The 24,652-nt window shown below is 44.6% G+C and overlaps 1 protein-coding gene across 2 annotated transcripts; it reads right to left on the bottom strand.

Moving 5' to 3' along the window:
• Positions 1–8,114: 8,114 nt before the first annotated feature.
• Positions 8,115–18,593, bottom strand: LOC118388609 (cyclin-L1-like). Of its 2 annotated transcripts, XM_035777876.2 has the most exons (12): positions 18,410–18,593; positions 17,601–17,976; positions 17,114–17,188; positions 16,647–16,759; positions 14,191–14,314; positions 13,846–13,910; positions 11,686–11,785; positions 10,659–10,763; positions 10,187–10,328; positions 9,770–9,881; positions 9,355–9,441; positions 8,115–9,135 (listed from the first exon to the last, which is right to left on the bottom strand). In XM_035777876.2, exons 2-12 carry the CDS (start codon positions 17,859–17,861, stop codon positions 8,688–8,690), a joined length of 1,632 nt encoding a protein of 543 aa, XP_035633769.1. In that variant the 5' UTR covers positions 17,862–17,976; positions 18,410–18,593; the 3' UTR covers positions 8,115–8,687. The 2 variants fall into 2 exon arrangements, with proteins under 2 accessions (XP_035633769.1, XP_035633863.1); XM_035777970.2 differs by lacking the exon at positions 18,410–18,593 and having other exon boundaries at positions 14,191–14,311; positions 17,601–17,951.
• Positions 18,594–24,652: the final 6,059 nt, after the last annotated feature.

Raw genomic sequence — 24,652 nt, 5'->3', positions numbered from 1 at the left:
AGGCCTTTCTCAATCTCCTCTTCCTCACCAACTACAGGCCTATCTCAATCCTCTCCTTCCTCACCAATTACAGGCCTTTCTCAATCTCCTCTTCCTCACCAACTACATGCCTTTCTCAATCTCCTCTACCTCACCAACTACAGGCCTATCTCAATCTCCTCTTCCTCACCAACTACAGGCTTTTATCAAACCTCCTCTTCCTCACAGACTACAGGCCTTTCTCAAGCCTCCTCTTCCTCACCAACTACAGGCATTTCTCATCATGTTTAGTGTTCTCCATGGTCAGTCTGTCATCATGGTTAGTGTTCTCCATAGTCAGTCTGTCATCATGTTGAGTGTTCTCCATGGTCAGTCTGTCATCATGGTTAGTGTTCTCCATAGTCAGTCTGTCATCATGGTTAGTTTTCTCCATGGTCAGTCTGTCATCATGTTTAGTGTTCTCCATGGTCAGTCTGTCATCATGGTTAGTGTTCTCCATGGTCAGTCTGTCATCATGTTGAGTGTTCTCCATGGTCAGTCTGTCATCATGGTTAGTGTTCTCCATGGTCAGTCTGTCATCATGGTCAATCTGTCATCATGTGTTCTCCATGGTCAGTCTCATCATGGTTAGTGTTCTCCATGGTCAGTCTGTCATCATGTTTAGTGTACTCCATGGTCAGTCTGTCATCATGTTTAGTGTTCTCCATGGTCAGTCTGTCATCATGTTGAGTGTTCCACATGTCAGTCTGTCATCATGGTTTAGTGTTCTCCATGGTCAGTCTCATCATGGTTAGTGTTCTCCATGGTCAGTCTGTCATCATGTTAGTGTTCTCCATGGTCAGTCTGTTGGTTAGTGTTCTCCATGGTCAGTCTGTCATCATGGTTAGTGTTCTCCATAGTCAGTCTGTCATCATGGTTAGTTTTCTCCATGGTCAGTCTGTCATCATGTTTAGTGTTCTCCATGGTCAGTCTGTCATCATGGAACACTGGCCCCTTTAATAAAGGAACACAGCCCCCTTTAATAATGGAACACTGGCCCCTTTAATAATGGAACACTGGCCCCTTTAATAATGGAACACTGGCCCCTTTAATAATGGAACACTGGCCCCTTTAATAATGGAACACTGGCCCCTTTAATAATGGAACACTGGCCCCTTTAATAATGGAACACTGGCCCCTTTAATAAAGGAACACTGGCCCCTTTAATAAAGGAACACTGGCCCCTTTAATAATGGAACACTGGCCCCTTTAATAATGGAACACTGGCCCCTTTAATAAAGGAACACTGGCCCCTTTAATAATGGAACACTGGCCCCTTTAATAAAGGAACACTGGCCCCTTTAATAATGGAACACTGGCCCCTTTAATAAAGGAACACTGGCCCCTTTAATAATGGAACACTGGCCCCTTTAATAATGGAACACTGGCCCCTTTAATAAAGGAATACTGGCCCCTTTAATAATGGTCCACTGGTCACTTTAATAATGGAACACTGGTCACTTTATTTATAATGTTTACATACTGCTTTACTCATTTCATATGTGTATACTGTATTATAGTCTACTGTATTTTTGTCAATGCCTCTCCGACATTGCACATCTTAATATTTATATATTTCTTTATTCCATTGTTTTACGTTAGATTTGTGTGTATTGTTGTGAATTGTTAGATACTCCTGCACTGTTGGAGCTAGGAACACAAGCATTTCACTACACCCGCAATAACATCTGCTAAAAATGTGTATGTGACCAATAAAATTAGATCTGATTGGATCTGATCTGCTCCCTCGCTGTGGGGCTCTGTGCTGCTATTAAAGTGCCGGAATGTGAAGGTCGATCTAACTTGTTTCACAAAGAAAGTCTTCATTCCGTAGCTGTGTGATTTCACAACGTGTTGCAGAGTTAGGGTCTCTCTCACATACTGTAATATACTGCCAGAGGCATACAGCACATTACCTTTGGTGCCCTTCTAGGGGAAATTCATTCCAGACATACATTGGGAATGCAGTTACAGGGCATATATATATATATATATATATATATATATATATCTTATATTGGACGTGTTTTTTATTTCCTTAAACACTTGCACACAATGGTTGTTAACAATTATTATTTTTTTGCACAGACAGATTCATTAAAAACAATCCATCGTGTAGCATTATGTACGTAAAACAAACAGGACCCATAAGATTAGACTGGTGTCCCGCTGTTTCCTCATTTAATACATACATGAATCACAGCTAATGTGTTAACTAAGCCTATATGTTTGGTCCAATCTGAGTTACTGAGCCTTTTTTCTGATTGCGTCTAGAGGCTGCTGTTGTATGAGCCAAAATACTCTCCCTCTCTTTCTCTCAGTGTAGCCAGGTTCAGCCTGGGACATCAGTCGTCGTTTTCCTTGAAGCCCCCATTATTAGCAAAATAGTGATAATTATGCGCAACACCCCCAATTGTGGTAGGTATCCTAGTGGTTAGAGGCAGGTATCCTAGTGGTTAGAGTGTAGAGGAGGCAGGTTGCGTAGTGGTTAGAGCGTAGAGGAGGCAGGTATCCTAGTGGTTAGAGCGTAGAGGAGGCAGGTATCCTAGTGGTTAGAGTGTAGAGGAGGCAGGTATCCTAGTGGTTAGAGTGTAGAGGAGGCAGGTATCCTAGTGGTTAGAGTGTAGAGGAGGCAGGTAGCCTAGTGGTTAGAGTGTAGAGGAGGCAGGTAGCCTAGTGGTTAGAGTGTAGAGGAGGCAGGTAGCCTAGTGGTTAGAGTGTAGAGGAGGCAGGTAGCCTAGTGGTTAGAGTGTAGAGGAGGCAGGTAGCCTAGTGGTTAGAGTGTAGAGGAGGCAGGTAGCCTAGTGGTTAGAGTGTAGAGGAGGCAGGTAGCCTAGTGGTTAGAGTGTAGAGGAGGCAGGTATCCTAGTGGTTAGAGTGTAGAGGAGGCAGGTAGCCTAGTGGTTAGAGTGTGGAGGAGGCAGGTATCCTAGTGGTTAGAGTGTAGAGGAGGCAGGTAGCCTAGTGGTTAGAGTGTTGTGCCAGTAACAGAAAGGTTGCTGGATCAAATCCCCGAGCTGACAAGGTAAAAAATCTGCAGTTCTACCCCTGAACAAGGCAGTTAACCCACTGTTCCCCAGGCAGTTAACCCACTGTTCCCCGGGCAGTTAACCCACTGTTCCCAGGGCAGTTAACCCACTGTTCCCGGGCAGTTAACCCACTGTTCCCAAGGGCAGTTAACCCACTGTTCCCCCTGAACAGGTTCCCCGCAGTTAACCCACTGTTCCCCAGGCAGTTAACCCACTGTTCCCCGGGCAGTTAACCCACTGTTCCCCGGGCAGTTAACCCACTGTTCCCAGGGCAGTTAACCCACTGTTCCCCGGGCAGTTAACCCACTGTTCCCCGGGCGCTGAAGACGTGGTTGTTGATTAAGGCAGCCCCTCCTGCACCTCTCTGATTCAGAGGGTTAAATGCGGAAGACACATTTCAGTTGAATGCATTCAGTTATACAACTGACAAGGTTTCCCCCTTTCCCCTTTAGACAGACCCCCTGGGTTGAGAATGAACCAGCCCATCAGGCATTTGCCAGAATTGCCCTATGTTCAGTCCGTCCGTAGTAGTCCAGAGCCTCTCAATAATATGTAGTGTAGTTGACCTCTCACCTCCACAGAGGGTGAAAAATAGAGATAAGAGATAAGAGATGGAATATAGAGAATATAGGAACAGAGGGTGAAATAGAGAGAGAATAGAGGGACAGATGGTGAAATAGAGAGAGAATAGAGGGATAGAGGGTGAAATAGAGAGAGAATATAGGGACAGAGGGTGAAATAGAGAGAGAATAGAGGGACAGATGGTGAAATAGAGAGAGAATAGAGGGACAGAGGGTGAAATAGAGAGAGAATATAGGGACAGAGGGTGAAATAGAGAGAGAATATAGGGACAGAGGGTGAAATAGAGAGAGAATAGAGGGACAGAGGGTGAAATAGAGAGAGAATAGAGGGACAGAGGGTGAAATAGAGAGAGAATATAGGGACAGAGGGTGAAATAGAGAGAGAATAGAGGGACAGATGGTGAAATAGAGAGAGAATAGAGGGACAGAGGGTGAAATAGAGAGAGAATAGAGGGACAGAGGGTGAAATAGAGAGAGAATAGAGGGACAGAGGGTGAAATAGAGAGATAATAGAGGGACAGAGGGTGAAATAGAGAGAGAATAGAGGGACAGAGGGTGAAAAATAGAGATATGAGATGGACAGGGGGTGAAATAGAGAGAGAATAGAGTTACAGAGAGTAAAAAAGTAGAGGGGACAGAGGGTGAAATAGAGAACAGAATATCAAGCTAGTCCTGCCCTCTTGGGTGAAACATAGAGAACACTATTGACATAAACTAAATGACACAATCCGAGAGAATAGAGAGCAACCTCTGTTTAACAGAACCCAGGGGTGACAGATAGCTTAGAGAGAATAGAGGGACAGAGGTGAAATCAAACCCCGAGATAAAAATCTGTCGAGGGACAGAGGATGAAATAGAGAGAGAATAGAGAGACAGAGGGTGAAATAGAGAGAGAATAGAGGGACAGAGGGTGAAAACTGTTCCTAGGCCGTCATTGAAAATATTTATTCTTAACTGACTTGCCTAGTGAAATGACAGGAAGTTCATTTTACCTACCAGTATCACTTCCCACTATGCAGAGATATGAGATGGACAGGGGGTGAAATAGAGAGAGAATAGAGTTACAGAGAGTAAAAAAGTAAGAGAATGGGACCAAATCCTACTACTCTGGCCTGCAGTGACCACAACATCCTCACTTCAGGAGCAACAGAATATCAAGCTAGTCCTGCCCTCTTGTGGTGAAACATAACACATGCTCATCAGAACACTATTGACATAAACTAAATGACACAATCCGCAATCTGTGATCAATAACATACAGACCAACCTCTGTTTAACCCAGTTAACCCAGGGGTGACAGATAGCTTAGTGGTTAGAGACTTGTAACTGAAAGGTTGCTAGATCAAACCCCCGAGCTGACAAGGTAAAAATCTGTCGTTCTGCCCCTGAACAAGGCAGTTCACCCACTGTTCCTAGGCCGTCATTGAAAATAAGAATATATTCTTAACTGACTTGCCTAGTGAAATGACAGGAAGTTCATTTTACCTACCAGTATCACTTCCCACTATGCATAAGGCGTAATAAGGCACATGAAGGTGTAATCGACAGGTTTGGAATTACACATGACTCTGGGGTATCACACTGGGCTTTAATAAATCAATGAAATGAAAAGTATTTATCCGAAAGGAGCAATTATTTACAATGCTAAGAAAACGGTTATCCCTAATGCCCAGTCCCTGACGATCCCTACACGGCCCAGCCCCTGATAATGTGCTGGACAGTTTTTCACACTCCCTGGCCCAGTCATGAGGACAACACACGCAGCCCAGTCCTATTTGCCAGTCCCGACACGGTGTGTAGGCCTGTCCCTAGAGCCCAGTCCCTACACGCACGTGGCCCAGTCCCTACACCAGCAGCCCAGTCCCTACTCGCAGCCCAGTCCCTACACGCCCCGACACGCGGCCCAGCCCCTACACGCGGCCCAGTCCCTACACGCGGCCCAGTCCCTACACGCGGCCCAGTACCTACACGCAGCCCAGTCCCTACACGCGGCCCAGTCCCTACTCGCAGCCCAGTCCCTACTCGCAGCCCAGTCCCTACACGCAGCCCAGTCCCTACACGCAGCCCAGTCCCTACAAGCAGCCCAGCCCAGCCCAGTCCCTACACGCAGCCCAGTCCCTACTCGCAGCCCAGTCCCTACACGCAGCCCAGTCCCTACACGCAGCCCAGTCCCTACACGCAGCCCAGTCCCGACACGCAGCCCAGTCCCTACAAGCAGCCCAGTCCCTACTCGCAGCCCAGCCCCGACACGCGGCCCAGCCCCTACACGCGGCCCAGCCCCTAGTCCCTAGCCCAGTCCCGACAGCCCAGTCCCTCCCTACACGCAGCCCAGTCCCTACACGCAGCCCAGTCCCGCACCCCAGTCCCTACACGCAGCCCAGTCCCGACACGCAGCCCAGTCCCTACACAGCAGTCCCTAGTCCCTACTCCCTACTCGCAGCCCAGTCCCTACACGCAGCCCAGTCCCAGCCCACACACGCAGCCCAGTCCCACACGCAGCCCAGCCCCTCCCTCCCGACACGCAGCCCAGTCCCTACACACAGCAGCAGCCCAGTCCCTACAGCCCAGCCCCGAGCAGCCAGCCCCGACACGCAGCCCAGTCCCTACACGCAGCCCCTAGCCCCAGTCCCTACACGCAGCCCAGTCCCTACACGCAGCCCAGTCCCTACACACAGCCCAGCCCCTACACGCAGCCCAGTCCCTACACGCAGCCCAGTCCCTACACGCAGCCCAGCCCCTACACGCAGCCCAGCCCCTACACGCAGCCCAGTCCCTACACACAGCCCAGTCCCTACACGCAGCCCAGTCCCTACACGCGGCCCAGCCCTACACGCAGCCCAGTCCCTACACGCAGCCCAGCCCCTACACGCAGCCCAGTCCCTACACACAGAAAAATAGGTAAAGCGGTTAACCAGATGCTTTTCAATTTCATCTGAAAGAATCATACACATTATATTAGGAAATCTGTCATTATGAACACATATGAATATGGTGCTGTCAATTTTATTTTCATTTTTTAAAGATTTTCCTACTTTGAATAATATGTTTAAGATAAATTGGGCTAATAAACATTTCTTAAAGAATCCAACTTCAATCATCCCTCACAACTTCTCCCGATTTGGTGACTTCAATTTTCAGTTTTACTTTGTAACTACAGTAACTATAACATTGATGAGATTCCTACAAAATTATCTGCTTTTCATAGACAAATATTAGCGTGGTCGTTGATTTATAAACATAATTTCCGCCCGGCAGAGGTATTTCGTTTGGAACAATAAGGACACGTGGTACAGAAACGAGCCTTTATGTTCTAAGAACTGGTGCAATAATCATATCCTGCTGGTGAGTCAACTTTTTAATGAAGAAGTTTTGTTACTCAATTATGAGGAATTATCTCATGTCGTTACAACATCCCTGTAAGACCTAGAGAGTTCTCCATAGTCTATTCCATCTGGAACTCTCATGTTGTTTAACCAGGCCTCACCTTCTTCACCTGCCCTCGCTTAATCCAGTTGTCTCTCCGTTAGGAAAAATATGTTTCTCCTTGTTCCCTCAGAACAACATTTCTATCTATACATGTTCATTTCAAAGGGAGATTGTATCCATTCCTTATGTCATAAGTTACTGGAATACATTGGTCACTAATATCTGTTGGGGAAGTGTCTGGTTATTACCACACAAATACCTGCTTGTTAACAAGGTCAAAGGTCTCATTCAGAATGATCCATAATAATTACCCTGTGAATAATTACCTGAAGAAACTCAAAACAGACGTTAACATTTATTGTACTTTTTGTGTTGAGCATCAAGAAACAGTTTTGACTTTATTTCAGCATTGTCTACATGTAAAGAAATTACAAAAAATATAATTTTTAGTTTTATAATTGTGAATATATTTGATGACTTTGGTTTTTATAGGGGAGAATGTGCTGCTCGGTTTCCTTAATTATAATAAGGATAAAGAACACATTCTTGCCAAATAATATTCTTGGAAACATTTAATAAATTCACTAATAAAAAATAAAAAAGTATTCTGTGTTTTCTAGAAGGAATTCGAGCAGTAACATTAAGACCATTCTACACTATTCTAATCAGAAAGCTGTTAAAACAATCAAACCGTGTATCTTTTAAGGTCTTTGTATAATCTGTAATGTGTTGTAACCCTCAAGGATATGTTTTCTTGTATGTTTACTGGTTTTTCTGAAAAAAAAAAATTGTTTAAAAAAATGGTGTCCGTCACTGTTGAAGGGATAAGAGTTGTCATGAACAGGTGTTTAACACACCCCATTTTGGCTACTTTCACACCAGCAGCCCAATTCAGATTTTACCCAAACTAATTGGTATTTCTCAGAGCTGATCCGATTGGTCAAATGACCATTTTTAGTGGACAAAGACAAGACATATGCTGCCTGTGTGAACGCAGCCTATAGCGACTGCAGCTTTTCGTGACCTGTAGCACGGTGTAACAAAATACAAGTCAAATCAATCGATTTCTTCTTTCATTTTTTTATTATTTTTAATTGTGTAAAAATCAGACATGAACACATGCAGACTAAAAACCAGTGTAACAAATTCACCACGATCCTAAAAAAAAAAGGTTCTGAAATCAAGAGTCTGCAATCCAGCTGTAAAAAAAAAAAAAAAAGTATATTTCGAGAGAAGCCCAGTAGGTCCTTTGCATCTGTACAGAACACCGTTTTAGCGAACGCACATTTGACCAATGGAATGAGCCAACACACAGAACCCGGAAGTCTCCTTCAGTCCACTGAGCAACAAAAACTATTGACGTCTTTCCTGAATTATTCTTTTATTGTTGAATACACATTTTATTCCTTCTACCACTGAAGTGTCGCTTTTATAAATCAAAGCATTGTCAATAAATCAGCAGTTAACCATCTTTACACTGTAAATACGTTCTCTCCAAGTCCATCATTTTACATTTCAACAACAACAAAAAAAAAGAAGAGGTTTGAATGGAAGGATTGGGGTGGGAAAGCAGAACAAAAATAAAATAGACAAAACTGCATTAAGGAGCGGAGGTTCCTCCTCCCGACCCTGGTCAGCGGCGGTGGCGCCCGTGACCCGAGTGTCCGCCACTGCTGCTATGGCGTTTGCCCTTGTGGGTGCGCTCCCGCTCGTACGACCTGGACCGATCCCTCCTGTCTCCACGGTGATGTCCTCCCCCAGGCCCACCTCTCTCGTGCTTGTGCTTCTTGGCCGAGGAGAGGTCCGACGTGCTGCGATCTCTGTCCCGCTCCCTCCCCCGTTCCCTCTCTCCCTTGCTGGCAGAGCGCGACCTGGACCTCTTCCTCTTGTGAGCCCCTCCTCCGCTGCTGCTATGACGACTCGATGGCTTGGGGTCGATGTTGCCATGGTGGCCGGGCTTTGACTTGAGATGTGGGAGGAGGGGGGAGGGCGGATGTCGTCGGGGTGAGGGGCTGCGGCTGTGAGAGCGACTGCGGGAACGAGAACTGTAGGTCCCAGAACGACTGCGTCGGCTGTTGTAACTGCAGAGACAGTAAAGAAAACAGTTAACAGTGGTCTTCAGCAGTAACCTGGCCGCAAAGTAGCGCAGTAACCTGGCCGCAAAGTAGCGCAGTAACCTGGCCGCAAAGTAGCGCCGTAACCTACAGTAAAGTACTGTAGTAACAGTCTCTAAAGTACCAGTTTACTCCTGTAATTTACATCCTGTCTACACACTAATTAATGAAGGAGTGAAGTCTTACTGTCTGCGCGGAGAGCGTGATCGCGAGCGAGTTCTGGAACGAGATCCACTCCCATTGTTCCTTCCAATCTTCACCTCCTTCCTCAACCTGAGAAGAGAGGGAGAGAGGAGAGAGAGGAGAGAGAGAGGAGAGAGAGAGGAGAGAGAGAGGACAGAGAGAGGACAGAGAGAGGACAGAGAGAAGAGAGGAGAGAGAGAGGACGAGGGGGAGAGAGAGGAGAGAGAGGAGAGAGAGGAGAGAGAGGAGAGAGAGGAGAGAGAGAGAGGAGAGAGAGAGGAGAGGAGAGAGAGAGGAGAAAGAGAGAGAGAGAGAGAAAAGATGCCATTTCCATTAGAGGTGTCTGCTTAACATAAAAATACAACTTCAACAGGGGAAAAAACAATAAGCCCGGTTCTGTTGAAGAGTAGGTCTTTACCCGTTGTGTGGGCTCCTGGAGCCCTGGGCTCTGCTGTCCGGCTCTTTCTTTACAGGTTTGAGGACCTGGAGGTTTGGAGATTTATCCTCCACCTTCACTACATTGGGGGAACCTAAGGAACACAGACGCATAACATGTCATTACACCGGCTGGTCCCCTTTTAGACATGTAAAGTAAGGTTCATTCTTGTATTTAAAAAAATACATTTTTTAAATTAAGCATAAAAAAAAAGGGTCATTAGACAGGTTGAACCACGGACCCAACAACCACAATGTACTTCTCTGATGACCAGATTTGAGCAGGGCACTTGCCTAAATAAACAACGATGACAAGGTAAACTCACAGGGTTTAAATGAACAACGATGACAAGGTAAACTCACAGGGTTTAAATGAACAACCATAGTAAGGTAAACTCACAGGGTTTGGATCCAGGAGAGAAGCCCCCCAGGTTGGACAGAGCTGGGGTCCCATCAGGGTTCAACCCTTTAGCCTTCAGCTTGGCCTCCTGCAGAGACATCTTCCTCTTCTCCACTTCCTTCTCCAGGTGGTCATAGTCCGGCTGAGAGAGACAGGAGGGTTTGAGAGGTTAAGGTGTATTGCATCATACAGCAGGAGGATGCATAGAGGAACAAGACCATGGTTCCAGGGTTGCTAGAAGGGGGTGATACTGTACATGTTTATTTATTTGATTATTATTCTTTTACCTTTATTTAACCAGTTAAGAACAAATTCGTATTTTCAATGACGGCCTAGGAACAGTGGGTTAACTGCCTGTTCAGGGGCAGAACGACAGATTTGTAACTTGTCAGCTCGGGGATATGAACTTGCAACCTTCGGTTACTAGTCCAACGCTCTAACCACTAGGCTACCCTGCCGCGCCAGTATGTACCTTCTTCCTGGTGTACAGTTTGAGGGTGGTGATACAGATATCCTTGATCTCTTCCTCCGTGGCTCCAAACAGCAGATACCAGTGAGGTCTGGATGGGAGAGGCATCTACAGACACACAGAAACACACAGCACCGTAGTTAACTTCTTTGGGTTAGGGGGCAGCATTTTCACTTTTGGATGAATAAGGTGCCCAGAGTAAACTGCCTCCTACTCAGTCCCAGATGCTAATATTCACATGTTATTATTAGCATTGGATAGAAAACACTCTGAAGTTCCTAAAACTGTTTGAATGATGTCTGTGAGTATAACAGAACTCATATGGCAGGCAAAAACCTGAGAAAAAAATCCAAACAGGAAGTGGGAAATCTGAGGTTTGTAGTTTTTGAACTTAGCCCCTATCGAATACAGTAGGATATGGGTCATGTTGCACTTCCTACGGCTTCCACTAGATGTCAACCATCTATATTTTCATCAACACTTACAAATGAGTATTTCTGTAAATTCATGTGGCTCTCTGCAAAATCACTGCATGTTTTGGAACCACTGAACATAAGACGCTTATGTAAAATAAGATTTTTGGACATAAATATGAACTTTACCGTACAAAACTTAGATGTATTGTGTAACATGAAGTCCTATAAGTGTCATCTGATGAAGATCAAAGGTTAGTGATTCATTTTCTCTCTATTTGGACTTTTTGTGACTCCTCTCTTTGGCTGGGAAAATAGCTGTGTTTCTGTGACTTGGTGGTGACCTAACATAATCGTTTTTGTGGGCGCTTTCGCTGTAAAGCACTTTTGAAAATCAGAGACTGTGGCTGGATTAACGAGAACGTTATCTTTAAAATGGTGCCCAATACTTGTATGTTTGAGAAATTTGATTTATGAGATTTCTGTTGATTTGTATTTGGCGCCCTGCAATTTCATTGGCTGTTGGCGAGGGGTTCCGCTAGTGGAAGACTAGAGATTGGAAGAGGTGGGAGAAAGGTGATATGAAAAAGGAGAAGCCAAATTCAATCCAGCCGTACCTGGAGAGCTCTGGCAGCCAGGTAGATGCAGGCACATGCGATGGTTTCAGCTTGGAATCTCACAAACACGTTGGTCCTAAGGCTGTCATTCATGTAGTTCCTACAAGGACACAAGCAACATACAGGAACATAACACCATCTTCTCCCATAGCCTTGTGTCCCTCCCCCCCAACAGACCAGATCACAGAAACACTGGTCTGGGCAGTCACCAGCTGGTCCTCAACAGCTAAAGAATGTGCAGGCTTGTTCCAGCTTCACCGTGTTGCTTCAACCATGTGTTAGTGCAGGGGTGAAGCAAAAGCCTGCACAGTGCAGCTCTACAGGACCAGAGTTGGTGACCACTCAAATAAAGACAGTTATACATCTGAAATAGTAATAAACACAAACAGTATGGAGACTCTAGTTTAGCTTTGTCTCTCTCTCTCTCTCTCTCATCCATGTTGGTGTTGGGCTGGACATGCAGCGTCACAGATGAAAGCTTGTACACAGGACAGGACGATTATTCAAGAGCCCACTGGTCTATACCGTCTAATACGGTACCCAAAACAAAAAGTACACAAGTCCTATTCAGAGGTGGACATGCGTCCTACCATTCTCAGAGGACATGCCTGTCTAAAATGCATGCAAACAGCAAGGGAATGCAGAGCAGACCGAGGTGACCAGAGACATACAGCAGCCCTTTACAATATGCAGCCATCGGCCAGATAGGTAATGACTTATCCCTTGGCAGAGAGGAGATGGACCGCAGATCAAGGATCCGATTGGACAGGTCAGACATGATGCTCTTGGCAGTTAAAGAGTCGCTAGGTAACCCTGAACTCCACATCAAAAGGCCAACACAAAGCTGCCACGTGTAGAACAGTGACGTGGCAGTTGATGGAAGATATCAGGGTTCAAAGTGTTTTAAAGTGGGATTCTAATTGTAGCTAGTTGTCTTGAGTTTCAGTGACCCCGATAAGCTATAGCTCAGGCATGACAACATCTGACAGACAACAGACATTTCAGACTGATGGTTTTGTCACCTAGCAAGCAGTCAGACAGAAACAGGAAAACGAGCGGTGACAGAACAGAAGGCTGTTGGTGCAATCCTTTCCCACCCTATACAGATCCCACCCCAACGTGTACCCGTCAGAATTCAATGGAAGCTGGGTCTGATATGCAAAACCTAGCTTTACTGATGGAACAAAAAAAAAACTAGTTTTAAAGACATTGAAATCTAAACTTGTCTACGCTGAATTCCCCATTCCGAGCCAGTCCTGGAGCATGACCCTTGTGTGTGTGTGTGTGTGTGTGGGGGGGGGTCATATGATTTCAGATAGGACAACAGTCAGACAGCCTCTAAATGAAAAGCAGCACACACAAGGGTCCCCCAGACTGGACGAGGGTTGGAACCTTAGACTATAGATAGCGACTACTGCTAAAAAAAAAAAAAAAATGGCCGGTGGAAATGGATGGGTGACGAGACAGGTCCTTGGTGTCAAAGCCTGAGCAGGATCATCCTGAAAGACATGTCTGGAGACCACATCAGTTTGTGAAAAATAAAACAGACAGTTCAACAGCACACTTTAACTACTGCATCAAAAAGGCATACCCAGAAAACGATCCAGTCAACAACAACAAAAAAACTATGCTTACTTCGAATCTAAAGCAAGCAACTAGAAAAAAAAGATGCTATTGTAGCTATCTATTTGGCTAAAAAAAACAACACTGAAAAAACAGTTTAACCTTGGAAGCACAATCCCAAAAAACACAAATCCTTCTGGACACCCCCAAGAGAAAACAAGACCATGTTGGCAGTTGGGAAAGGCCCGCCCCCTTCAGTGGATCTCGGGCAGAGAGCTCTCACTGGATTGGCTGTCTCCGAGAAGGGCAGCCAGCCAATGGGGGGAGCTTCCTGGGGTCATGTGGTTGGAGGAGCAGAGTTCAGAGGTTCTTTATGAGACTTACCAGCATGGACTACCCTTTAATCAAAGAGTAGAGAGAAAGGACAAAGTTAAACTGAGTTCCTTGGGCACCAGAATCAGACTATAAATAGCCAGGTAAAGGACAAGAGGATAACAAACAGGTCTCAATAATGAATCCATCAGAGAAGAGAGGTTACAGAGGGGTGGAATCAGACGCAGGGCACCGGGTTAGTTCAGGTACAGGCCATGTACTTACCAGGCGGTCTGGACCAAAGTCTGGTTCTTCTCACATTCCAGGACTTGCAGGTACATGACAATGATCTGGAAGAAGACCAATTGACATTATGCAATAACCAACGCGGTTTCACAATCCCTAGACCGAAGAATGCAAACCACCAGCCTTGTACTGAGAATTCAACAATGTTCTAGAACAACATAACTACAGCGGTGTCATGTGAGTCACAGAAACCGTCACAGCCTTAACTGAACAGCAGTGTTAGTGGAGTCTGATAGGTTGGGCCTAAAGTTAATGCTGAAACTGTTGAGTCAGAATAACACCGGTTGCAATGCATGAGAGTTGTGAGGTGTAACTGGGTCTCACCTTGTGCGGATGCTTGACGTGTACGCAGAAGCCCAGCTCCTTCAGGATTCTCCGTTCAGCTTTGATCACTTGGTTTTTGGTATTAATGTAGTTCTGATCAAGAATCAATGAACTTGCACTCCTGCTTTATAAAAAGAATGAAAATAACCAAAAATGTTTCCCCCCCCATCAAAAACAGACTAAAAGAAAGCACCCTTCTGCTTTCTTTGACTGGTTCTCTTTTCCCCTTGGACCAACTTAAAGCAACAGGCCCAAATTGAGTGTTTTTTAGGGGTTTAGTTGGCTCCTGTGATTTCAGTGGAAGCTTTTGAGTCACACGGTCCAATGTCTGCCCGAAATCACCACACATCACAGCTTTGACAGAAATATCAACAAACCCTAAACATGACCAAACCTGGGTGGAACTGGACTAGCCAATCAGTTCCTCACCTTGTATTGTTGTATTAGGAATAGAAATGGGACGCAAAAAAATATATTCTCAACTTAGGTGATGACAAATACTGTGTAAAAGAAAATAAATCAATTGACTGACTTCAGTCATACAGTCACCCAATAAGGAAGCATTACAAGCCAAACATACACTTCACCACATTATGGAAAGGAAATCCTTAAGGTATGGGCCTACACTACGATTACCTACAAAACATGCACTTTAGAAAAAACTCATTGTAAGAAAATGGACCCACGAGACTAGAAATGTGAGTGGTGACCAAAAACCCTTCCATTTTACAGATCAAAACCTCAGGTTTTTAAAGACAACAAATATACTCGACTTTGGACATCACTGTCTAGACTCATACATGTACTGGGTGTAAAAAAGATATATGTTGATGTACACGTTATTTAACTAGGAGAGTCACATTGAGATAGACGTGTTTTTCATCTGAACCCCAACGGCATAAACTTCTAAGAAGCGTGGAAAGGACCCTAGAATCTCTCTTAACCCAGATAAAAACCTGGAACTAATGCAGCACAGATCTCATCCCATTCGGTCCTGGTCGCTCCCAGTTAACACCCAGAACCTGCCCACAACATTAAGGACGCCACAGCAGAAATGATGTAAGTGTCCTGGCATTCCTGACTGGTACTCTGACACGATAATGGCAACAACGTGACTCTTTAGCTATCTGGTACTCTGATATGACATGGTAATAACATAACTCTATAGATAATACCTCTGGGCACCAGATCTCAGTCAGAACTAAATACATTTTCTAACTGAACATTTACTAGATCACAAACATGACCAAAGTTACAATTAAAACGTGTATTTCATGGCACAAAAACAAGTTTGGATTTACTAATTTCCTGACTTCAAGTGGAGTCTAGACAGGATGACAAAAACATGTGACATGGAAAATGTGTACAGCTTCAGTTTGTGTTTCTAAGTTACTACACAAGCTGAAATCAGTCAGGTGGAACAGCTACTTCAGACTGACTTAAATGTAGCATACCATGGTCAGTTTCAAGAGAAAACTATTTCCTCCAAACAAAATCTAAAAAAAAACAACCACCTGAAGAACTCAGCTGATTCACAGGTGGTGATGTAGAGTAAAAACAAACAAGTCCACCAACCCAGCTCTTAAACATATTCTCTCCCCTCAATATTACATCTAGATAGTGAACATATGCATATCAACAATTCAGCAAATATTCTAAGAGGAAAGAAAAAGGTGATATTTCTGTGAAAGCCACGATTGCCATTTGGTGAATGAGGGAGGTTGCTCTGTAGTACATACTGTATGTAGTGTTTGAGCTACATTACCACAGGATCCGCAAACACCCAAAGCTTAGACTGAGTCAAAGGAGTCCCCAAGGCTCCCAGCCTAGGACCTGCGGCCAACCTGTCCTCCCCGATCCCAGTGCACCGCAGTGACTCACACCACGGGCGTCTCCCAGGGGAGGGGGGGGTGACACCTCGCTCATGGTTGTCATGCCGACTGCTTCATCTCTACGTACCATTCCACATCACCCAGGCTTTGGTAAATGTAGCTGGTCGCTGTTAGTTGGTTGCAAGGGAAAAGAGAACCCAAGTTAATACCACAGCCTTAGAATTGGAACTGAACAGATTATTCTGGTCAAAGAAAGACACTCGTCTAGCACAGTGTTGTCTTCTGGTGCCAAGTTGGTTTTTGTCTTGGCAAAGCAACACTTTAGGTTAGATGTGTTAATGCATCACCTTTCACTGAACTACTTGTTTATGTAGGTAGCTGTGAATATATTGCTGTAACTACCATTGATCAGAGATGAGGAAACTGAAACGTTTTAGAGTATGGTTTAGAGTACATGGATCAACAGAAGGTCACTGTCACATGAATACATCAGATCAACATCATGCAAGATACTGAAAACATAGTTACTAATTAATGTAATGCCATGTGAATACATTTGCCCTTTCACAAATGGTTGACGTACATTTAACAGAAATGAAGGATAGTTTCTATATGGATGCTTACCTTTTGCCTCTGTGATTCTGTTTTAAATGGTGAAAAACATTGATGACGTCTCTGAATCGTCTTGGTGCTTCCTCGATCTTGGACGCCAGGTTGACACAGGCCATAGCAACAATCTGGGAGACATGAATAGAATAACAGAACGTTAGCGTATGAAGCTAGATGTGGTTAGCTATCAAAACACTAACATTACTCTGGGGCCTTGCAATGATAACCACTTTATATAAAGTGGTAAGCTATATCAAATCAAATGTTAGATAGCTACAATCAGTTAGGAATGATTTCAACCTTAAAACGGGCCTATGTGGGTTATGTGACAAACCAACTACTCTAATTTACAGTAAATTACAATATGGCCGCCAATGTAAACGTTCCCTCACGGCACACCACCGGTGAGTCAAAGATCGTTCCGTCTGAGTGTCGTAGCTAAAACTGTTGTGTTGCTAAACTGCTGAGAGACACTGACTTACCTCAAAACTGTGTTTGACAAACGATTTAGAGTAGAAAAAACGATGAAAAAGAACTTGACCCGTAGCCATTGCCACCTGAAATGTAAAGAACAAAATTACATTAGACGGAAGTATCGTTCCCTTTCAATTCCACGAATCCGCCATTTTGTCCTGGTCATCCCACAGCCCCGGATGTAATCGCTCCACACGTATAAATTCAACTACTTCATTATATAAGTAACATTAGTAGAACACAGATAATTACGCTAAACATCACATCTGATTCGATAACTTGACCCGTCACTGACCAAGTTAGCCTACTAGATTACACTAATCAATAAATTAGCTCGCTGTGAGTTAGGCCTTGGCTTGGGTATTTCCCTTCCGTAGCCTCATTTTGACGGGTTATATAAACAAAGAGGTGAGTTCTAAAACAATGGCAACTAATAGTAACCTGGTTATGTTTTTTAGATGTTGACGGTAATGGATTGACATTTTGAGTGTTTACCTGTGGCAATCGTAGAAGAATACCAGCCGATTGAATTAGCTCACAACCCAGGATACGGAGGTCGGTCTCCGTGTGCAGGTCGAGGCCATCGAGCATAGACGGGGTTGGCTGAAGCCTTTCCTCCGGTATGAGCGAGTTGCTGATAGTGAGGTAAACTTCAGAGTAAACTCTGTCGCCTATAAGGATCCCATCGTTGTTCGTGGACGTGTTGGGAACGGCGGAGATTGGAACAGCGGCCATGTTCGCCACAAATGAAAGCATTGAACGACACAACAACGCAGAGAGCCTGGACAGCTTCACCGACCGAGAAAGGAGAGATGATCCAATCGATGACGTCAGCGCGCTGTTGATCTACGTACACATTACGTACACGGAACTTTGTGACAGGAATGAAATAGTTCCAATGAGAATCATACATTTTGGCTGAAGTGCCTTACGGCATTTTTGTTACAATAGGCTATATAATATTAGTCATATCATTTAGCATACAATTTGGTCTGTAATCCCATGGGAATGGATGATGGAAAGGAGCAAGCAAGTCACTTTTGGTAACTGTCTGGAATTGTCAATGACGATAATTCTGGGAACTCTTTTTTTTATTTTTATGCAGCGTTTGAACATATCCATCCGCCCGTCTTACTGCGACAATGTATACTGAACAAAAATATAAAGGCAATAGTGATCTCGTCAGTGTATGGATAATTGCCATGGATAAAATGCAATTGTGTTCGTTGTCCGAAGCATATGCCTGCCTTATCCATGGCCCCACTACCATTATGGGGCACTATTTTCATCAGTAAACCGCTTACCCACACGACGCCATAAACGTTGTCTTTGTTTGTGAGGCCAGTTGGATGTACTGCCAAATTCTCTAAAATGACGTTGGAGGCAGTTTGTGGTATATAAATAAACATTAAATTCTCTGGTAGACATTCCTGCAATCAGCATGCCAGTTGCACACACCCTCAAAACTTGAGACATCTATGGCATTGTGTTGTGTGACAACTGCACATTTTAGAGTGGCCTTTTATTGTCCCCAGCACAACAAGGTGGACCTGTTTAATGATCATGCTGTTTAATCAGCTCCTTAATATGCTACACCAGTCAGATGGATGGGTTATTTTGGAGAAATGCTCACTAACAGGGATGTTAACAAATTTGTGCAGAAAAGTTAGAAGATTTAAAAAAAAAAAATGTGCATATGGAACATTTCTGGGATCTTTTATTTCAGCTCATGAAACACGTTACATGTTGAATTTCTATTTTTGTTCAGGGTAGTTTGTTTTGTTCAGGGTAGTTTGTTTTGTTCAGGGTAGTTGGTTCAGGGTAGTTTGTTTTGTTCAGTGTAGTTTGAGACCTGCAGCCATTGCATGAGACAGAAGCTGTCAGACAGAAAAATGATTCCACAGCGCGCTCTCCCACCAGTGAATTACGTTTGGTTCCTAGTGAATACACACGGCAGTAGAACATTTGAAGTGCAGGTACTCAGTTCCACGGCATTTCATCAAGCTATGACACCCACTATCTCAGATTGTTCTGACATGGTTTCTATAGTTAGTAACAGATACAATTAGCATTTCTGAAACATTATTTTGTTGAAATATAGTTTGAACTCTGACAAATTAAGCTAATTGATTGCACCCAAATTGGCCATTTTAATGTATAGGATTCAGATAATATTCAATAAATTTAGTACATAACATCCACTTTGTACCAAACTTCTTCCTACAAATGAGTAAGACATAAGGAATTCCCCCCAAATGGGCAAAAGTCACCTGTGAACCCCCCACCCTATGCCAATCCAACCCCAACAACCACTATCACTCCCCCCCGTCCCCCTAAACAGATTGTCCTCATTAAACAGCTACATGGAGACAGAATGTTCCTCCATGCACATCCATTTGGCTGTCAGGGGTTGGTTGGCAGGTCCCTCACAGCGTACATCAGAAGACACACAGTGTGTCCTCTCCTGTCAGCCAGAAGCACTGAACACAGGTGTTGTTTGACCATAGCAGAACAGACCTGTCTGGGCATGGTTCAGAGTAGATCAGCTCGTATCCGTTTTTTAAGAGCTCCTGCAGGTGTCCTCCTTACTTTTCTATCATTTCCTGGATCTAACGTCTCCTAAAATCACAGAGGGATAGAACAAATATATATAGATGAATTGGAGAAAGTCCATCATGGTATGCAAAGCTCTTGAGGTGTAGACGGCTACAATTTACGGATGCATGACTGTTTACTATTACCAGTTGGTTGACTTTTCAAATAAAATGTATTGGTCACTTACACATATATAGCAGCTGTTACCATTCGGTTGACTTTTTGTTAATTTATTTATTTATTTATTCATGAGCGTTTTGTATAATCAGTTGAGAGCTGCCAGTAAGTTGTCTAATATAGTAGTAGAGGCCCTATATAATGACTCTGTATATTAGAAGTCAACAGGTAGCACAGTGGTTGGTTTGCCATTACATGATGAAAGTCAATTTGACAACGTGATAGAAGGAAAGACAGACATATTGCTCTTTTAGCCAAAGGCTTCTACGTTGAAAGTTGAACACAGAATTCTCCAACTGTCTGACACATCAGCAAAATTGTGTCGGGGCTCCAAAGTCAATGCTCAGACAACAATTAGCAGAAGCGATACTGTATCACTCTGAAGCTAATGGTGACGCAGGATATGGATTGTACAAACAGCAGAGGGCGACAGAGTACAGACGATGGAAAGGTTTCTCAGTGAACGTGAAGACAGCGGTAGTGTTCCTGCACACACACACACACACACACACACACACACACACACACACACGTTGGTTGTTTGTGTGTAGTGGGAACCCAGAGTGGTGACCTTGGATGGTAGCCCTGAGCTGGCCTGATGTGTGTGTGTTGATCAGTGATTGTTAGATGTGTGTGTGTGTGTTTTTGTGTGTCTGGGAGTGATGTTCTGGCCTGATGTTGTTTAATGGGTGCGTGTGTGGTTACTAAGGTTACACACTGCTGTCTGAGTGTGTGACCTTGCGTGTCACAGTGCATTCGGAAAGTATTCAGACCCCTTGACTTTTTCCACATTTTGTTATGTTACATCCTTATTCTAAAATTGATCAAAAACACATGTTTCCTCTCCCATAGCGACAAAGTGAAAACAGGTTTTTCAACAAAAAAAATTGCAAATGTATTAAAATGTTTAAAAAGAGAAATACCTTATTTACATAAGTATTCAGACCGTTTGCTATGAGACTCAAAAATTGAGCTCAGGTGCGTCCTGTTTCCATTGATTATGCTTGAGATGTTTCTACAACTTGATTGGAGTCCACCTGTGGTCAATTCAATTGATTGGACATGATTTGGAAAGGCACACACCTGTCTATATAAGGTCCCACAGTTGACAGTGGATGTCAGAGCAAAAACCAAGCCAATGAGGTCCAAGGAATTGTCCGTAGAGCTCCGAGACGGGATTGTGTTGATGTACAGATCTGGGGAAAGGTACCAAAACATTTCTGCAGCATTGAAGGTCCCCAAGAACACAGTGGCCTCCATCATTCTTAAATGGAAGAAGTTTGGCCGACCAGCCAATCTGAGCAATCGAGGGAGAAGGGCCTTGGTCAGGGAGGTGAGAAGGGCCTTGGTCAGGGAGGTGACCAAGAACCCGATGGTCACTCCGACAGAGCTCCGTTGTTCCTCTGTGGAAATGGGAGAACCTTCCAGAAGGACAACCATCTCTGCACCAACAGGCCTTTATAGTAGAGTGGCCAGAGGGAAGCCACTCCTCAGTAAAAGGCAGATGCCGGCCCTTGTGGAGTTCCCAAAAGGCACCTAAAGACTCTCAAACCATGAGAAACAAGATTCTCTGGTCTGATGAAACCAAGATTGAACTCTTTGGCCTGAATGCCAAGTGTCACCTCTGGAGGAAACCTGGCACCATCCCTACGGTGAAGCATAGTGGTGGCAGCATCATGCTGTGGGGATGCTTTTCATGGACAGGGACTGGAAGACTCGTCAGGATCAAGGGAAAGTATCATACCCAAGAAGACTCAAGGCTGTAATCGCTACCAAAGGTGCTTCAACAAAGTACTGAGTAAAGGGTCTGAATACTTATTTAAATGCGATATTTCAATTTTGTATTTGGCACACACACACACACACACACACACACACACACACACACACACACACACACACACACACACAACACACACACACACACACACACACACACACACACTCACAACACACACACTAATACACTCACAACACACACACATTAACACACCCACAACACACACATTAACACACTCACAACACACACACATTAACACACACACACTAATACACCCACACTCACAACACACACATTAACACACACACATTAACACACACACACACACACACACATTAACACACACACACACATTACTCCCTCACGTGTGTTTTGGAGGAACCACCACTCAACACACTTAAATTCGCTGTTGGCACATCTGCATGCCTCTTCTGCTATGATAATTACATATGAAAACACACACACAGACACACACTGTGCATTATTTATAGTGAGGGATACCTGGAGAAAATCAGACCTCTCTGAAATGAAAATGGATGGCCCTCCCTTCACAATAATACATATTTTCCCCGACCCTCCCCGAACGTTTTAAAAACCACTGTCTAGTTGGAGAAACAGACACCTCACAAGTCAACTGGCAACTTCATTTATATACTACCCGCAAAACACAAGTCTCAACGTCAACAGTGAACAGGTGATTCCGGGATGCTGGCCTTCTAGGCAGAGTTGCAAAGAAAAAGCCATATCTCAGACAAGCCAATAAAAATAAAAGATTAAGATGGTTAAAAGAACACAGACACCGGACAGAGGAACTCTGCCTAGAAGGTCAGTATCCCGGAGTTGCCTCCTCACTGTTGACGTTGAGCCTGGTGTTTTGCGGGTACTCTTTAATGAAGCTGCCAGTTGGGAACTGTGAGGTGTCTGTTTCTCAAACTAAACACTCTAATGTACTTGTCCTCTTGCTCAGTTGTGCATCGGGGCCTCCCACTGCTCTTTCTATTCTGGTTAGTGGCAGTTTGCGCTGTTCTGTGAAGGGAGTAGTACACAGCATTGTATGAGATCTTCAGTTTCTTGGCAATTTCTCGCATGGACTAGCCTTCATTTCTCAGAACAAGAATAGACTGACGAGTTTCAGATGAAAGGTCTTTGTTTCTGCCCATTTTGAGCCTGTAATCAAGCCCAAAAATGCTGATGCTCCAGATACTCAACTAGTCTAAAGGCGGACAGTTTTATTGCTTCTTTAATCAGCACAGTTTCCAGCTGTGCTAACATAATTGCAAAAGGGTTTTCTAATTATCAATTAGAGTATTTGCTGAGTATTTGCAGGGTTCTTGATTATAGAACAGATTGCAGCTGGTGGAAATCTGCTCTGCTTCGAGCACACCTGTCTCCACTCACACAATCACATACACAGAGACTACTGGTGGAGTGGCGGCAGGTTAGTGAGGTCCAGGGTGAGAAGTAGAGGGCGTAGCAGGAGCAGATGTACCCCCCGATACTATCTGGCGACCAACCGGGCTTATCTGTGTGTAGGGTATGGATATCACGTAAGAGTGAGGGGTCCAGAATGTGACAGCAGGGCACCCAGCAGCACGCCTCAGGCCCGTATCCCTCCCAGTGTGTGTAGGGTATGGATATCACGTAAGAGTGAGGGGTCCAGAATGCGACAGCAGGGCACCCAGCAGCACGCCTCAGGCCCATATCCCTCCCAGTCCACCAGGTACTGCCAGCTTCGACCCCGATGGCGCATGTTCTGAAGCTGCTGGATGGTCATCGATGATCCGAGAGGTTGGCGGAGCTGCTGCAGGAGGAGACGGGGCTGGAGCAGCCAGGTTTAATCAGGGATACATGGAAGGTAGGGTGAAACCTGGGAGTTTCAGGCACACAACAGAGGGGTTTATGACACGGTCAATTGCAAAGGTACCAATGCATTGGGGGGAAGTTTCTTTGATGCTACCTTCAATGGGAGCCATACCTTTTGACTTGGGGTGTAGACTGGAGCCGAGGCCCGGCAACGGTTGGCTTGGGGTCCTGTCGGAGGCATGAAGGGCAGCCCGGGCCTTCCTCCAGGTATGATGACATGGGCGCATGTGGTCCTGGACAGAGGGAACAGCAACCTCGACCTCTTGGGCGGGGAACAAGGAGGGTTGGTAACCCAGGGCACACTCGAAAGGTGACATACCTGACAAAGCATTGGTGAGGGTGTTGTGGGCATAGTCATACCCAAGATGACATAGCAGTCAGACGTCCTTTGTCCTCCTCTTGTCGTGTCCCGTGTATATATATATTTACACCTTTCTTCGCATATCTTTTATATATTTTATTTTCCAAAAACTCAACCTCAAACCACTCTCCTGCAACCCGCAACATCAATAAAAAAAAAAAGTATTATTTGACCTCAAATCTGAAATCCACTATAGAAGCTAGCCATAAGCTAGCCAGAAGCTAGCCAGAAGCTAACCAGAAGCTAACCATAAGCTAGCCAGATGCTAACCAGAAGCTAGCCAGTTTACTGACTAACGTTAGTATTCAGCTAACCACGATTTGTGGTCATCAGCTATTCTTTAGCTCGGAAATCTATCGGCAGTTTTGTACAACGCGACAACCTAACCTACTCCTCCTCTGCCAACCCGGATGTTCTAGCCGTGTCTGAATCCTGGCTTAGGAAGACCACCAACAATTCTGAAATCTTCATCCCGAACGACAACATTTTCAGGCAAGATAGAATGGCCAAAGGGGGCGGTGTTGCAATCTACTGCAGAGATAGCCAGTAGAGTTCTGTCCTACTATCCAGGTATGTACCCAAACAATTTGAACTTCTACTTTTAAAAATTCACTTCTCTAAAAACAAGTCTCTCACCATTGCCGCCTGCTATAAACCACCCTCTGCCCCCAGCTGTGCTCTGGACACCATATGTGAACTGATTACCCCCCATCTATCTTCAGAGCTTGTGCTGCTAGGCGACCTAAACTGGAACATGCTTAACACCCCAGC

This window comes from Oncorhynchus keta, chromosome 1, assembly GCF_023373465.1.
Source record: "Oncorhynchus keta strain PuntledgeMale-10-30-2019 chromosome 1, Oket_V2, whole genome shotgun sequence".
NCBI lineage: Eukaryota > Metazoa > Chordata > Actinopteri > Salmoniformes > Salmonidae > Oncorhynchus > Oncorhynchus keta.
The sequence above is the reverse complement of the archived record's forward strand: the minus strand, read 5'-3'. Positions and strand labels throughout refer to the sequence as shown.

Bases quoted from the DNA above. Each gene is read 5' to 3' on its own strand.
- LOC118388609 (XM_035777876.2), bottom strand. From the start codon at position 17,861: ATGCTTTCATTTGTGGCGAACATGGCCGCTGTTCCAATCTCCGCCGTT. The intron at 17,189-17,600 runs GTAAACACTCAA...TTTACATTTCAG, and splicing joins TTCTTCTACGATTGCCACAG to GTGGCAATGGCTACGGGTCA. The intron at 9,882-10,186 runs GTGAGTTTACCT...TGTGTTCCTTAG, and splicing joins CTCTCCTGGATCCAAACCCT to GTTCCCCCAATGTAGTGAAG.